Source organism: Lacerta agilis, chromosome 5 (assembly GCF_009819535.1).
Source record: "Lacerta agilis isolate rLacAgi1 chromosome 5, rLacAgi1.pri, whole genome shotgun sequence".
In the NCBI taxonomy this organism is placed as follows: Eukaryota; Metazoa; Chordata; class Lepidosauria; order Squamata; family Lacertidae; genus Lacerta; species Lacerta agilis.
This window is the reverse complement of record NC_046316.1, coordinates 72,161,821-72,176,357: the sequence shown is the minus strand read 5'-3', so window position 1 is coordinate 72,176,357 and position 14,537 is coordinate 72,161,821. Positions and strand designations below refer to the sequence as shown.

Here is a 14,537-nt window from a genome sequence, read left to right as displayed (position 1 = left end):
TTGAAACGAATGGTCATAATTTACATCAGTGTTCAGTGCCTCTAGCTTGCTCTCGACCGTATTAACTCCCACCTCCCCACAGATCTTTTGAGAAAGCACCTTGCTTCATTCCATTTCCGCTCAAGAACACATCTTCAGGAATTTGCCTAGCCATGTGGCAACTTTCTAAAGAGCACACCTTCAGGTAATGCTCTTGAAAGGCCATGAATTAGTAGCATGGAAGGACTGTTAGCATGTACAGAACCTGCATAAACCCACACAGACATATGGGACTGAAACTTCTAGGAACACACTTGATAAGACAGCTGGCTATTTTAAGCTGCAGGAGCTGAGGAAGGAGCTTTTAGAAACTGTGCAAAGACTTCTGGACAGCAGCTGAGATATTCATACAATATCCAATTTGGTTACAGAATACACTTTACGTCAGCACTGTCTGAACACCAATAAAATTTAATAATGAAGCTCCTACGATATTTTGATTCTGCGCCATTATGTTGTAGCAACAATTGTTTCGTTTGGACACAATGGACCTTGCTGCAGTGCACTTACAATTTGTGTAATTCCTCCAGTTCCCTCTATGACATTTTAGAAAGGGACTTTTAAAGATTAGGTTTTATGGAAATGCTTATGTAACACTTTTTAAAATTATGTATGCATAGTAAACACACCATTTATTTTGCATGTAAAAAGCAGCTACTAAAACATGACAAATATATTGAGTGATCAACTGCTACACACACAAAAGGATTAAATGCAGAAGCAACTATGCCATTAATAAACAGGAAAGCATTCTACAACTACATTTGAAGAGTATTGAGACAGTATCTGAACATTTGTATTTCTACTGTGCAGAGTCAACTTTGGGTAAGATAGGGGACCTCTTCGCCAAAAACTGTAATTGAAGACCAATCAAGACAAGGCCTGGTTTTGTAGTTCTTTGATGTCAGATGCTTAAATTGCTTCTTCAAATTCAGAGCTTATAAAAAAGTAATACTGCAAGCAGTAGCATATTGGGGATGTTTTTCACGTTACCTTCTGCTGCTCTTTTCCTCACTACAAAAGTAGTTTCAGAATCCTCAGACCACAGAGAAGATGATTATTGTCGTAATCCCTCCCCACGCTGGTATTACCCCAGCTTCTAGGAGGAGTGGTACTGGTGTGTGGAGGAGCTGCAGTGTGGGATATTATCACTTGGGATAGTGTGTACAGGTTGTAACTTGCACTGTGGGAGAGGAGGGAGACAAGCCAGGCAGCCAGCTAAACCAGTCCCCACTTGTTAACTTCATCACTGCCACCAAGTGGATATTATTTTTCTTTGTCTCTACTGTTGTTGTTCAGTCGTTCAGTCGTGTCCGACTCTTCGTGACCCCATGGACCAGAGCACGCCAGGCACCCCTATCCTCCACTGCCTCCCGCAGTTTGGCCGAACTCATGCCAGTCTACTAAACAGCCCTTTAACCAGCCCAACCAACTCTCAATACCAAGTAGAGCGACATGGCACTTAAGGCATGGGGTCAATTGCACAGCCTCTGATCAATCCCCCCCCCCCCAAACAAAACAGAATCATAGAATTGTAGAGTTGGAAAGGACCATGAGGATACTGCAATGCAGGAATCTTTTGCCCAAATATGCTGTAAAGTTTTATAAAGCAAAATGTCTGAATGGTTTGAGGAAATTCTTTTAGAAATGAAGTAATTTTACAGTCCAAATTAAAAATAGATTTTCCTTAGCCAAGACAATACTTATCAAATTGCATCCCTAAGGTCAGCTGCCAACTCCCGTGATGGGCCTCTTTTCGTTCCCTTTGTTGCAGCGTCCAACAGCTTTCAATTTTTCCAATTTCTGTCTCCACCACTCTTTTCCTCAGCAGCTTCTGCTGCAGTAACTAAGTCCTTCCCAGGTGAATGGTAGACCAAATTTCCAGAGTTTAAACCATTTTTAAACTCTAGAAAAAGAAATGCTCCAGCAAGGCTTTTTAAGTTAACTAAGTTAAGTATGATGTTTCATGCACTTGGCATCACATTTTAACTAAGGAACTACAGCTCCTATGACATGCAATTTTGGTGCACCAGTTCAGGCCACAGATAGTGGAAATAATTCATATGTAGGTAAAGCAATCCAGTTGTGACAATTGCTGTGCTTTCAGGTTTCTTTCATGTTTGGCATACCGTTTAGAAGTTGGACTACTAGTTTTCACAGGAAGAGGATGCAGTTCAATTAATCAAATCATTGCTTTTAACTAGATTTTCCATATACAATCCTGATCCCCCAAGAGATCAAATAGTGTTTTATTAGTTATCTCCTTTCTGTTCCATCCTGTACCTGGAGATCCAACAATTGCTTAGGTCTTTGTATTACAGTTTTTTCCAATTTCCATGGGCAGACTGAGTAGATCTTGTGAAGCAGACATCTGTACATGCATTATTTCTTTTGGACTACATGATCAGAAGCACACTGGTCCTCCAGTTGTGAGGGGAAACTAGTGCCAACACCAGGCTACAAATCCACTTGATTATAATCAATTTCTAGGCAGTCCTCTCCCACTATACAGTGGCTCCCTTACACCAGAATGAAGAAACAGGATGGACTGTTATTGGTGGTAGCAATACCTTTAGAAGGAAATGCCTAGGAGAAACAAGCCATGAAGATTGGCATTACTGTTTAACTGCTGGTGGGGGGGTGGAGTAAATTATCTCAGCACAGCTTCAGTTTTCTTACTTGAATGGGAATTGTTCTCCCCAATTAGAATTAATAGGGATTTTATTGGGGAGGGAGAAATAAGTCACATCCGTTTTGTTTCCTTTCAGTAAAGAAATTGTAAAGGATACTACCGTGTTAACAGATATTTCCATTTGTCTAGCTAAAATAAAATCAGCCAAAAAAAATGCTCCTAAAGTGTCGGAATACGTTTCACGGATCCGCCATGGATTCATATTTATTTGGTTATTTTATAAGTTTTTCGAGGTCTACTTTTGGTATAATTGCGCGTAAAAGCGAAAGTGAAAGCATGAATGAATAGTGTGGTTCACTTATGAGATTAATCCGCCTTTATTTTGTAGATCCGGTCATGTTCAAAGTTGTTAATGAGCGTTAAACTTGCTTCCCGCCTTTTTGGAGGGCAGCAACAGTGATTTTATTGGTTAAAGTACTAATGATGATGTCACGTTTGTTCCCTAATAAAAGGCAGAGGCACCCCGCTTAGGCAGAGGATTTCGTTCATGTTCTTTTAGTTGGGTTTTAGTTGAAGTCAAGTTTAGTTTAAGGGACTAGGAGCGGGCTGGATGGGTTTTTCTTTAGTTAGAGTTAGATCGCGGAAGATCATTCGGTTTTAGTTTAGTTAGGTTTTCTTTTAGGTTAGCCTAGGGTTAGGCCCGCGGAAGATATTTCGGTTTTAGTTTATTTAGTTAGCCTCGCGGAAGATCGGGCGCGCAGGGACTTTAAGCTTAGGAGAACTTAGCTAAGGGGACGAGCCTATGCGGGTTCTGCCGAAGCCACTAAAGATACAACCGGTGTCTGTCTTCCTTTGGGGTTAAAGGGGGGAGTAAAGTAAAATTTTTAATTTTCAGTAAATTGGTCCGCCTATTCAGAGTCAGGGTATATATTTTATTTCACGAGGCAACTGTTCATTAAAGAAGGCAATTAGGAACTCACACTTCATCGGAGTCGTCAATTGGCTTACTCAACATCCTTCAGACTGTGAGGCTTGGCCGGCGACCGTGCTCAAAAGCACGCGGAACGCTGGCCACTTTCCCCGCAACTGGTACCTCGTGCATAACCAATCCAAGGCCGTGCACGAGGAGCTCCAGCACCCAAACCCCGACACTAAAGAGAGTTCACCTAGTTCAGTTTCCCTCTAGTAGGCATAGACTGACCCAAACTTCTTATTTTAGTGGCTTGACTAGTCAAGTATCGTATGTTATACACCTTACCTCATGGGATCCGAGACATGGGGAGTGATCAGTACCGTCAACTTCTTTGTTGTTCTGTGGTTTCGCAGTGAGGACCCCAGTACAAGTGCTCCTTTCACATATGAATCGTTTGTGGCTAGTGTCACAAAAGACTGGTCTTAAGGAGAAAAAACACATTAAGTCACATTAGTAGCAAGTACTGGAGGAGTTAGGGTTCTTCATATGTTCTTAGTAAGTTCAGTACATGGGATCTCATTCTCAGACTAACTGAAACCTCCAAATCTCAGGAGCAGCATGTATCTAAATAATGGTTTCCGGAAGACAACGGGGAGGGCTGGTTCCTTCATCCTCCTGCATGTGGGCTCCACAGAAGCATCAGCCTGGCCATGTGGGAACAGACTATGGGACATACCCTCGTCTGTTCCAGCAAGGCTTTTAAGTTAACTTTATTTCACATGCATAATGCAAGACGCTTTCATTCCATTAATTTATATACTAATGTTCAGCTTGGACATTTAGGATATGGGAGTTCATGGGACGTATCCCACACAGTGAGTGGAAGTTAACCCGTTTGCCAATAATATTCCTTTAGTGTGCATTATTTGAATTCTTTTGCAACAAAGAAGGCACAAATTAACTAGATCCTCCACAGACTTCTAGCAGCTCAGTTTGCAGACTTGTAACGTACAGAGTTCTAGTTGTTACCAGCCTTTGTTAAATGCACCTGGTGTTTTCATTTACACCATTTGACCACAAATTAGAAAACACGTATTAATCACTAGAGTCGTGCAAGGTGGAATATGTAGAATAATATTCCTACTTATTAAAGGATGAATTCTTATGCTTGAGCATAGCATGAACTTAGTAACTTCGTCCCAGCAATAAATCACCGTTCTCTACAGTCTCAGTTGGGCAATAGCTGACATTCCATCTTTTTAGCAGTTTTAGCTATTCATCCTCATTCAGTGTTCAATTGCTGTTACAATCTGCACAGTGTGGTGCCAAAGTTTTAAATATTTACATCTTACACGGAGTATGTTTAAAGTTCTGGCTGTGGAAGCTGGAACACTTTGCCTATTAAGCGGGTCCAAATTTCAATTTTTAAACTACTACTGCTACTAACCACACTGCTTAGAGTTCTCTGTATACCAGCTGAACAACCTCTCTTCACCACCTTTACTGTAACAATTTGGGCTGTTGGCAAGTTAAACTAATGGAATATGCATAAATAGCAAAATAGACAATGAAATTAAGAGGAAGAGATGATAATGAATTTAAGGAAGAATGGAAAAACTTTATTGCATGTATACAGAAGCAATGTACACAGGTTAATACATTAGCAAGGTTTTAAGATTACTTGTAATTTTTATTATGGATGGATAATCGGTGATTTAAATATGATACAAACTTAATTATGGACATGCAGTATCTTGAGAAATAATAAAACCAAGGAAGGGATTAGAAGGAAGTCAATTTGTTTTAATTTTGTATTATTGTGTTGTTTTTTTGGAAAACCAATAAAATGTTATTTAAAAAATTAAAATTTGGGCTGCTATAGGACCAGACTATAAGATAGAGCCTTGAACTGAGGAACAAATCAGTTTTCATACCAGTATGTTAATAGATACACACCTACTCTTTAAGCTACTGGGTTGTATCCTGTGTTGCCCATGCACAAGTGGAATGGACAATAGCTCACCCCTGAAGCCCTCAATGCACCCCCCAAAAATGTGTTTGCCCCCCCAACCTCCAGCAACAGATTTTGGGGGCACATGCGGGCCTGCACAGGGGTGGAGAAGAAATACGAAGTCCCAGTGGCTGAAATGAATTCTGCTTGTGAAACACTGGGTTTAAATGCATAGCAATGTTTTTAATTGAAATCTTTGCAGCTTGTGACAAACCAGCTTAAATTCTGTCTGCAAAAGGGGAACCCTTAAGTCTGCATGATTACTAGGAAACCTGTGTAGCAATTCAGATTGTGTAAGTCACACCAGAATAGCTAACGGAAGACAAACTGAGCTGTACTAATTTTCTTGAATGTATAGTACTTCCTGCTTAAGTAAAGGAGAGCAGTGCAACTGCCTTTATGGTCCTGTATAATATTCCATTTAGCTGGATGCAGGCAGACTGATGTAGTCTGGAGGTATTTCAGAGTCTAAAGATCTATAGCTGTGACTTGAGTATTTAAAGCTTTAGAAGCTCTTGCCCACATCAATTTCTCTGGTTTGCAAATGTGCCCAAAAGGTTGACAATCTAGACCCATTCCAGTCTGGGTTCAGGCCCAGATTTGGAACTGAATCAGACCTAATGGTTGTCTTTATTCTGAGAGGACGAGTTGGAGGCAAAGGGTTGCAATGGTTTTGTTCCAAGCTGAGAGATAATTCCCAGAGAACAGCATTGGGTGGCTGTTGCTCTGCTAAGTGCTAATCATGCTGTGGGGAGCCACATGACACTATTTTGTACTCAATGCTTTTCAACACCTATTTGAAACCACCAAGAGGAACCATCGGGCAATTTGGAGCACTAGGTCATCAGTTCACTGCTAACAACCAGCTCTACAAAATCTAAATCAGGTGCATCCATGGACCATGGTATGGATGCTGGGAGGGACTGGATGAGGGCCATCAAACTGACACTGAATCCTGGTAAAGTGAGTGGGCTCCATGGGAGAATGGCTTTGGGTCTAGGAACTGAGAAGCATACTTGATCCAGACAGGGTTGTCCTCCCTCTGAAGGAAAATCTGCAAATATGTATTTGCTTCTAGAATTAAACTAGTTTCATTTCAAGAAAAAGAGAAACAAACAACCCTTAAGACTAGTCAGGCCCAAATTATAAAGAGACACAATGTCCCAGCCGAAGCTTCCCAGTACCAATGAACAGAAATGTTAGATTTAGGTAAGGTCTAATGGATAAGAAATCTGACATGTATGAATGTGTAATTTTGCTATTGAGCTAGGAGCATTATGACAATCTCTCACACTTCAAGTTGCATCAGCTTCAGTGAAGGCGGTTCACACTTTGGTAATCAGCCATAGGCATCATGAATTTCCTAGACCTAGGAATGCTACATGAAGTCAAATCTTTCAATGAAACATAAGCTAATAATTTTCAATCTAAGCCTAATAGGCTGTATAATGGAGGGCTAATTATGGTTATTAATTACACAATCTCAAATTACATTTTTTTAATAATCAATGTTGTTGCCTCAAATATTTGGCTAGGCTAAAGTTAAATGGTTAATACCATGGTGAAGATAATTACCAGTTATGTTTCATATGCATCTAGAAGAGCTATTCTGTGCAGTGCTATGCCTGGAGGCTCAAGTTCAGCCACCTGGAGACTGAGCTATGGTACACTGGAGTGATTTATTATTACAAACATGTTTTTAGTTTTATTTCAAAAACTTATATACCACCTGTAAACAAAGGAATAGAGTGCTGCAGATGATACATGCAATCTTGGCAATGTTTGAAGTGCATGCAGTAGCATCTAGAGTGGAGGTAGGATGCTTAAACACAGAAATGATAGTCCTTCGTAATTGGCACTGTTTCTCTTGGTGATGCAATTCTTGTCCTTTCAGCTTTAATACCTAGCCAGAGTTTTGTGGCATTACACCAGGGATGGAGAGCCTGCGGTCCTCAAGATGTTATTAGACTCAAATTCCCATCCCTGACCATTGGCCATGCTGGAAAAGGCTGGTGGGAGTTGGAGTCCAAGAACTTCTGAATGACAACAGGTTCCCCAGTCCTACCCCAAGCACTCATGACTGGCCTACTGCCACTGCTAACAGTCCCACCTGTCCTTGAGTATGAGCTCAATCTGAAAGTTGCCCATATTTATCCTGGCTGCTAGAAAAATCAAGTAACGCTACATCCATGGTTGTTAAGTTCATGCAAGGCTCAGTGACATCCGGCCTCAAAAACCCATGTTAAGAAAGAAAACAGCTTTAACACGTATGCCAGTTACCAACCAGCTACTGCCCTGACTCCAACTTTCTCAGTCAGAGTATAATGGCTGTGGCTACCAAGTGCCTGTAAGCACACCTGGATAATGTTCTTGAGCTACTGCGAATCTGAGCTCAAGTTCAGCACATACATCATTTGTGGTTTTGATTACTGAATTCTTCCTAAGCGCAATTGTACCCTCATTCCTTCTGTGAAGAGTTTTCTGTAGTCTTTGATACTGTTGTTTGGAAGGTATTGACAATGTAACTACAGTACTTTGAGTAGCTCTGCTTGTTCCTGAGATGTCATGAGTACCAAGTTAGCTGCTCATCACAATCCTAGGAACGTCACACAAAGTTAATCAAGTCTTCTCTCTCCTTTGCTATTTGGGAGGGGGCTTCTAAGCAAAACATACACAAAGCTGATGGGCTGGATAATAAAGGTACAAGTCCAGAAATCTTGAGTCTTAGTAGCCAAGCCAAGCCATGGCTTAGCTCCAGCTACGCAAGAAGAAGCAGCGCCAGGGGAGGAGTGAAGTGGATGTAATTTTCTTTCTGGGTACCAGCACACTTGCTCATTCATAGTAATTCATTGTTGAGCTTACCATGATGTGCAAAACATACCAGGATCTTTGGTCACAATGACAGACATTTGAAGGCTAGACAACCAAAGCTCATGCTGGCTCCATGATGAGAAGAGGAAACACTGGGATGTCATCAGTGATTCATTTCAGTACCCCCTTATCATTAGGCTTGCAAGAGTGCTCCTGGATCAATTACTGTGCCTGGAATTCTAAGTTGCATCAAAGGGTAGGGTCACTTTTCAGTAACTCTGGGCATAGCAAGGATGCACCTAAAGCAGGTGGCTTGGATGGGAGCTGAGGAGGCAACTACAGAACAAAGCCTCAGCAGAACCACAGAGGCTGCTCTCCTGTTTTGTCCAAGTTGGAGAACTCATGTTTAATTAGAAATCCTATCTTGGGATAATAGCAAGTAGCATTATAATAAGCTTCCATGAGTTTTGTCAAGAGCAAAGGTTCTCAAATCACAATCCTCTAGAAGGTATTTAACAGAGACAAGTATAAGACCAAGGTCAGATTTTAGCATATAACTTAAGAGCAGCATTTTCCTTACATAGGAAGATGCGGCATCCTTTGGAGTTCAAGGCATTTTCATATCATTGCCTTCCCTCCAAATTGGGTTTCATTCTACACCAGTATATTTAAGACAGAACAGGTATGTTTAAAAAAATGCTCACTTGTCTTGGGTTGCAAAATGGGCTACCCTACCTTTTTCATCTTGCAGCTAGAGGCAAGTACCTTCAGAAATGAACTATCAAATCAAGGACTATTGGGAAACATTGGTCCCTGAACAGACCTTATAGGGTGGCATTGCTTCGTAGATGTACAATGCATGCATTTCTAAAGCCAAGCCGCTGTGGGAAAAGTAGACTAAAAACATGTCCATGGTGTGACCACTCGACATAACACGCTTGAACAGGCCGCACAGGATGCTCAGCTTTGAATGCGCCCTTCCTTCAAGTAACCACACCCTGCTTGCATACATATTAGCTGCTTTTCAAGCAATGATGCACCTTTAATCTAGAATGTGAATTGTCAAGTGCATGTGCATGTCTTTTGCCATCAACACATGTAACTCAAGCCTCAGGCTTACCAAACTATGGGGCAATTTTGAAATATGCTACACAACAGAAAAGAATTTACACAAACCTGATGAGGGGCATATACAATATGGCCCTGTTTTGCTACATTGCATTCTGAACTGCAGCCATTATTTCCTCTGAACAGGGCCTCTGACCAGGTATAGAACAAAGAGATTGCGAACCATGTTATTTGTAAGCGTTATTCCACATTCAGCCATCTGTATTCTTTCGGGAAACTAAACTGAGGTGTTTCTGCTGGGGCTATGCTTCCCAGAAATACATGTGAGTAACACGAAGAGACAAGATTCAGAGGTATGTCTCTACCAGTCCAAGATGAATATGCTTAAGGGCAGGAAACAATACTGTCAAAATCCTATCAAGCAGTGCTTCTAATTCCTGACTCTTAAGAGAATGTTAGCATGCCTAAAGCTTGAGTTTGGGAAGTGAATAAATCTTGTGTATACAGTAGATCTGTATACAATAGATATCTGGTAAGGTTTATGCTTCAGTAAGCTGTTGACCATTCATATTAGAACACATGTATAAAAACAAAATCCCCATTAACCCCAAGGTCTTCAGGCAGGCTATATTATGAAGGGCTACATAGGTAACTATCAGACAGTTAGGGCAAGGAAAGCCTCACACCTCAGGTTCATATGATAAATTCAAGTGGAAGACTGACTAGTAGTTGATCAAGACTACAGCTGCTGAATGAGAATAGCTGGGGTCTGAATTGACAGTGACTAATCAAGAAAGGTCTTGAGGTCATGGTGGGCAGCTCAATCAAAACAACTTTCTGTGCAGCAATGTGGAAAAAGAAATTCCATGCTAGAGATTATTTCCAGTCCCTTTCCTAAAAGGAATTGCGACTGTTGTAATCCTTTGCATGTGCATCAGTGGCATAGTCACATTTGGATTATTTAGTGCATTTTCAATAGCTCCATCTCAGTAAAACAAGGGGGGCACCTTAGAACTGGAAGAGGTTTACAAAAAGCCGTCTAGATGAACAGAGGGTCAGAAGTGACTCCCCTATGATGAAATGCAAAAGATTTAGGAATTCCTAGGGTGTTATTTTGTTATTGTTTTAAAGTGACCAAAGAGAACTTAATAGAGACTTACATAATTGCATGGTATGGAAAAAGTAGCTGTCAAAAGTATTGGCACTCAAGGTCACTTAGCCACACAGACTGCAGTAGGTTTAACAGAGGCAAAAGGAAGCACCAATATAAATTAGGGATGAGGAACCTGTGGTCCTCCAGATGTTGTTGGGACTCCAAGCTAATCAGCCCTTGCCAGCATGGTTGAAGGTCATGGATGAAGGAGATGTGGTCCAACAACACCTGGAGAGCAACAACTTCTCCAACTCTGATTTATGGATTTGCTACCATAACATATGGTAATGGACAATAACTTAGATGGATTTAACAAGAGGTGAGATAAATTCAGGAAAGGATGACAACGTAATGACTAAAAGGGACATCCATATTCAGCAGCTGTATGCTACTGAATTCCAGCTGCTGGAGACAGTGGTACAAAAATGCTGTTGTTTTCATGCCCTTCTCAGTTTCTGGAAGGCATCAAGCTCAGTACTATGGAAAGCAGGATGCTGTATGCTTGACAGAGTCTTATATTTCTGAATTGGGCATCCCTACCAAACCCTTTCATACTCCTTATAAATTACTTGAAGAAACCATTGTCCAACAGCTTCTCCAAATTACGCAGATCTAAAGTAGCTTTGCTGCCAGTTCTGTCCTTTCAAACCCAGCAAGATTTTCTCGAAGAAGAAAACTTGCCAGAAGCACCCTCTTCCTATCTGAAGAGATATGGTTTCAACTGATTGTTGAAAGACAGCCCTGTAAAGGGAAGCTTTTTAAGGTTTAATGTTTTACTACATTTTTATATGTGCTGGAAGCCACCCAGAGTGGCTGGGGTACAAATAATATATTACTATTATTATTATTAGCTCATCAATACATACATATAAGAAAACATGGAATAGAATACTCCATGAGGTTCAAGGTTCATGGCATCATAATAAGCTACTTACAATTATAACTCTTATCAGGGTAGTGAGCTTAAAAAAAGAAAGCAATTTTCCATAAATGGCAACAAGTTTGAGCAAGATGGGTGGAAGCAGAAAGGCCATATTTAGGGTCATGTTTTGCTTATAAAAGGAAAGATAGCTTTGTTTTGCGCATAAGAACTGGGCGATACATTAGGACCAACCAAAATGTCACCTGAGTGACAAAATTGCAGTGAGCTTTTGAGTTCAAGTTCTCTTTACTAGGTTACACAAAGCAGGCATTGGGGAGACAAGAAAAAAAGAAGGTACAAAGAACCAGGCTAAATGAGTGCTGCAGTCCTGAGGTCTGTCTGCATAATCACTTTCAAGACAGAGGACATTGCAGACTGAGTAAGTCACTCCAAGGTGTTAGGATTTCAACCTAACCCATAGGTGGATTTGCATTTGACAGGATGCTGTGGTCCCAAGACACACAGAGGAAATGCACACACTCCACTTTTGCAAGAGAATCTGAATTTAGTCAGATTTAGTAGACCCCATCCAAACTCTGAAAAGCACAAAGAGCTGAAACAGGAAACCACATCAGTGATTCCTGTCTTTAACAAACACTTACCAATATCAGTGGCTTTCCCCATTTTAAGAACTGTCCCCTAAGTAGTGCGAACCTCTACAATCAGTACATTCTGATAAAACTGCATTATCTGCCCATCCATCGCAACAATTTTTATGTGAAGTGACAGAAGTGATTCCTCTTCCCTCTCAGTGTCATCTGGGGTGGAGCAGTGGCGGCGGCAGCAGCAATAGTTTTATAAGAACCATGGCTGTTAAGTCTCTAAACAAGGTGCCCATGGCAGAATGAACCTACATGTGACCCTTTAGCAGCTAAACTTTAGTGAGTGCACACATATCTACACAAGGTCTTCCATTGTGTTTCTCCTCTGTGGAGGAGGAATTAGCTCTGCCATCCCTGAGGCAACCACAGGAAACGTAGAAGGAACGGTTTGCGGTTGAGCGTTAGTCGAGTCCAGGAAACACAATAATCCCAAACCGTGCTGGAATTGGATTGGCATCAGTGGTCGCCATGGAGGACGTGTGGTGCACAAGGGCTCTGAGCCTACTGAGGGCCCCAAACTCAGGCATTAGTATATGCATTTATACGCATTCTGAAAAGATATATGCTACATTTTATATTCGGAGGGAGTGCATGTAATTGAATATTGGTATACAATCAAAGTAAACGGGGTGGGAAGAGGCAACTGTCTTTTTCACAAGGGCCCCCAATGGAAGTATAGCTACCTGGTTAGCATCCACCCATAGTTGTCTGGACGTGGTTATTGCATGTAGGAAGAAATCACCTTGACCTAATATTTACCTGCTACTCCTCATATGCTTGGGCTCCACTGCCATTTGCAAGGGGCCAACTTTTCTAATATTCGGATAAATTAAGCTGCTCTGCGTGTTCCAAGTCATTATCAACTTGGGGGGCCTTTAAAAAACCCCAAACAGGCCACAGATTGAAAGATACAGGAACAGTTGCAATGCAGGTTTTAAGGATGGGGGCTACAAAAGCCATTGATTGCATTTGCAAGTATCCATTAGTAGTTCCCCCTGTTTTAAAAGTGCAGCCAGCTTTCGGGTTACACAGAAGCCCGGACAAATGAATCAGCTTTCAACTCGCCAGCACCTGATCCAGACAGACATCTGACCCGTTTGGGGATCATTCTGGCTAGTTAACAGCATCAGTTGCAACCCGAGACAGATACCAATAGGTTTCAACCGTAAGCACGACAAATAGTCTACAAAGAGAAAGTAATGTTAGGCAGCAGGCCCGCTCTGTGGTAAAGGAAGTCTGTGTGTATGTTGTGGGGGGTGGTATACAAACAAGGAGGTTCTCTTTCCCCCTCCTTGGAATGAGCAAGAAACGGACGAGGGAAGCCACTATCACCTGCTAATTAGAGCGGGAATGGGGGTTGGAGAGGGGTGGAGAGATGATTAAGAAGAGGAATCAATTTTCCACATGGTGACCTTTACCATTCAGAGCCCACCAGCCACTGCAGCGGCGAGAGGGGGGGGAGGGCGTCCAGAACAAGGGAGGGCAAAGCGTCCGCAGCCATTCGAGCCCCCCTACCTCACGCGCCAGCCCCGTTCACGAGCCAGCCTAAAAATAGGAGCCGCCATGACCAAAAGGGAGCAGCTGGGGTCTCCCCGGAGTGTGTGGGAGAGCGAGCGAGCGCGCGCGCGCTGACTGGGCCGCCAAGCGCCGCTTGCGCTCCCTAGTGAAGGAGCCCTCCCGGCTCGGTCAGCGCGCACAACGCGGAAGAGGCTGGTGCTGCTCGTCGGGCACCCTGGGCTGGAAGGGAACGCCTGGCCCGAGGCGACGGGGCGGGGAAAGCCCCCGGGCATGAAGCCCGGGCGGCCGCGAGAGCCTCCCCCCGGGGCTGACGGCGAAGAAGCAGGAGGAAGGAAGCGCCTCGAGCCCGTTCCAGGGGAAGCGCCTTACCTGCCATGGCGCTCCAGTCCAGAGACCCGCTTCGCAGATACAGCTGCTTTCGCTCTCTGTCGCCAGCCCCACGCCTTATATACGGGCAGGCGGGGCCCGGCAGAAGGGGCGGGGCTTCAAGGGATGACCAAAGCGGGAACGGCCACAGGGGGGCAGGGACAGGAGGAGGGAGCGTGCGTGACGTGGACGGAATGGTCCTCGGAAGCGCGCAACCTTCAAAATCTGACGGGCGCGCTCCTGTCTCTCGCGGAGGAAGCCGGGCAGATGTTCGTCAGGTGAAGCGTCTCCTCGCTCAGGCAGAACTGTAGCGCGAGAAGCTCTTCGCCTAACTAGCGTCAGCCTTTTTCTTTTTTTCTTTTTTGGAGTACCCTGCTAAAGACAAACGCTTGAGGCAGACCCGTAGCCAGATGTTTTTTTGGCCCCGGGTGAAGCTTATACAAACGTTTTATCTTCCTCTCACAATTGTTGTTGTTCAGTCGTTCAGTCGTGTCCGACTCTT

General features: G+C 42.9%; 1 protein-coding gene across 4 annotated transcripts in view; it reads right to left on the bottom strand.

The window, feature by feature from the left end:
• Positions 1–14,112, bottom strand: part of GYG1 (glycogenin 1) — a 36,345-nt gene extending 22,233 nt beyond the window's left edge. For all 4 annotated transcript variants that reach the window (XM_033150411.1, XM_033150412.1, XM_033150413.1 and 1 more), the window contains exons 1-2: positions 14,039–14,112; positions 3,930–4,065 (exon numbers count right to left, since the gene is read on the bottom strand). In XM_033150411.1, the coding sequence (XP_033006302.1) occupies positions 3,930–4,065; positions 14,039–14,045 (143 nt within the window). In that variant the 5' untranslated portion in view covers positions 14,046–14,112. The remainder of the gene's footprint in view (positions 1–3,929; positions 4,066–14,038) is intronic.
• Between the last annotated feature and the right edge of the window lie 425 nt (positions 14,113–14,537).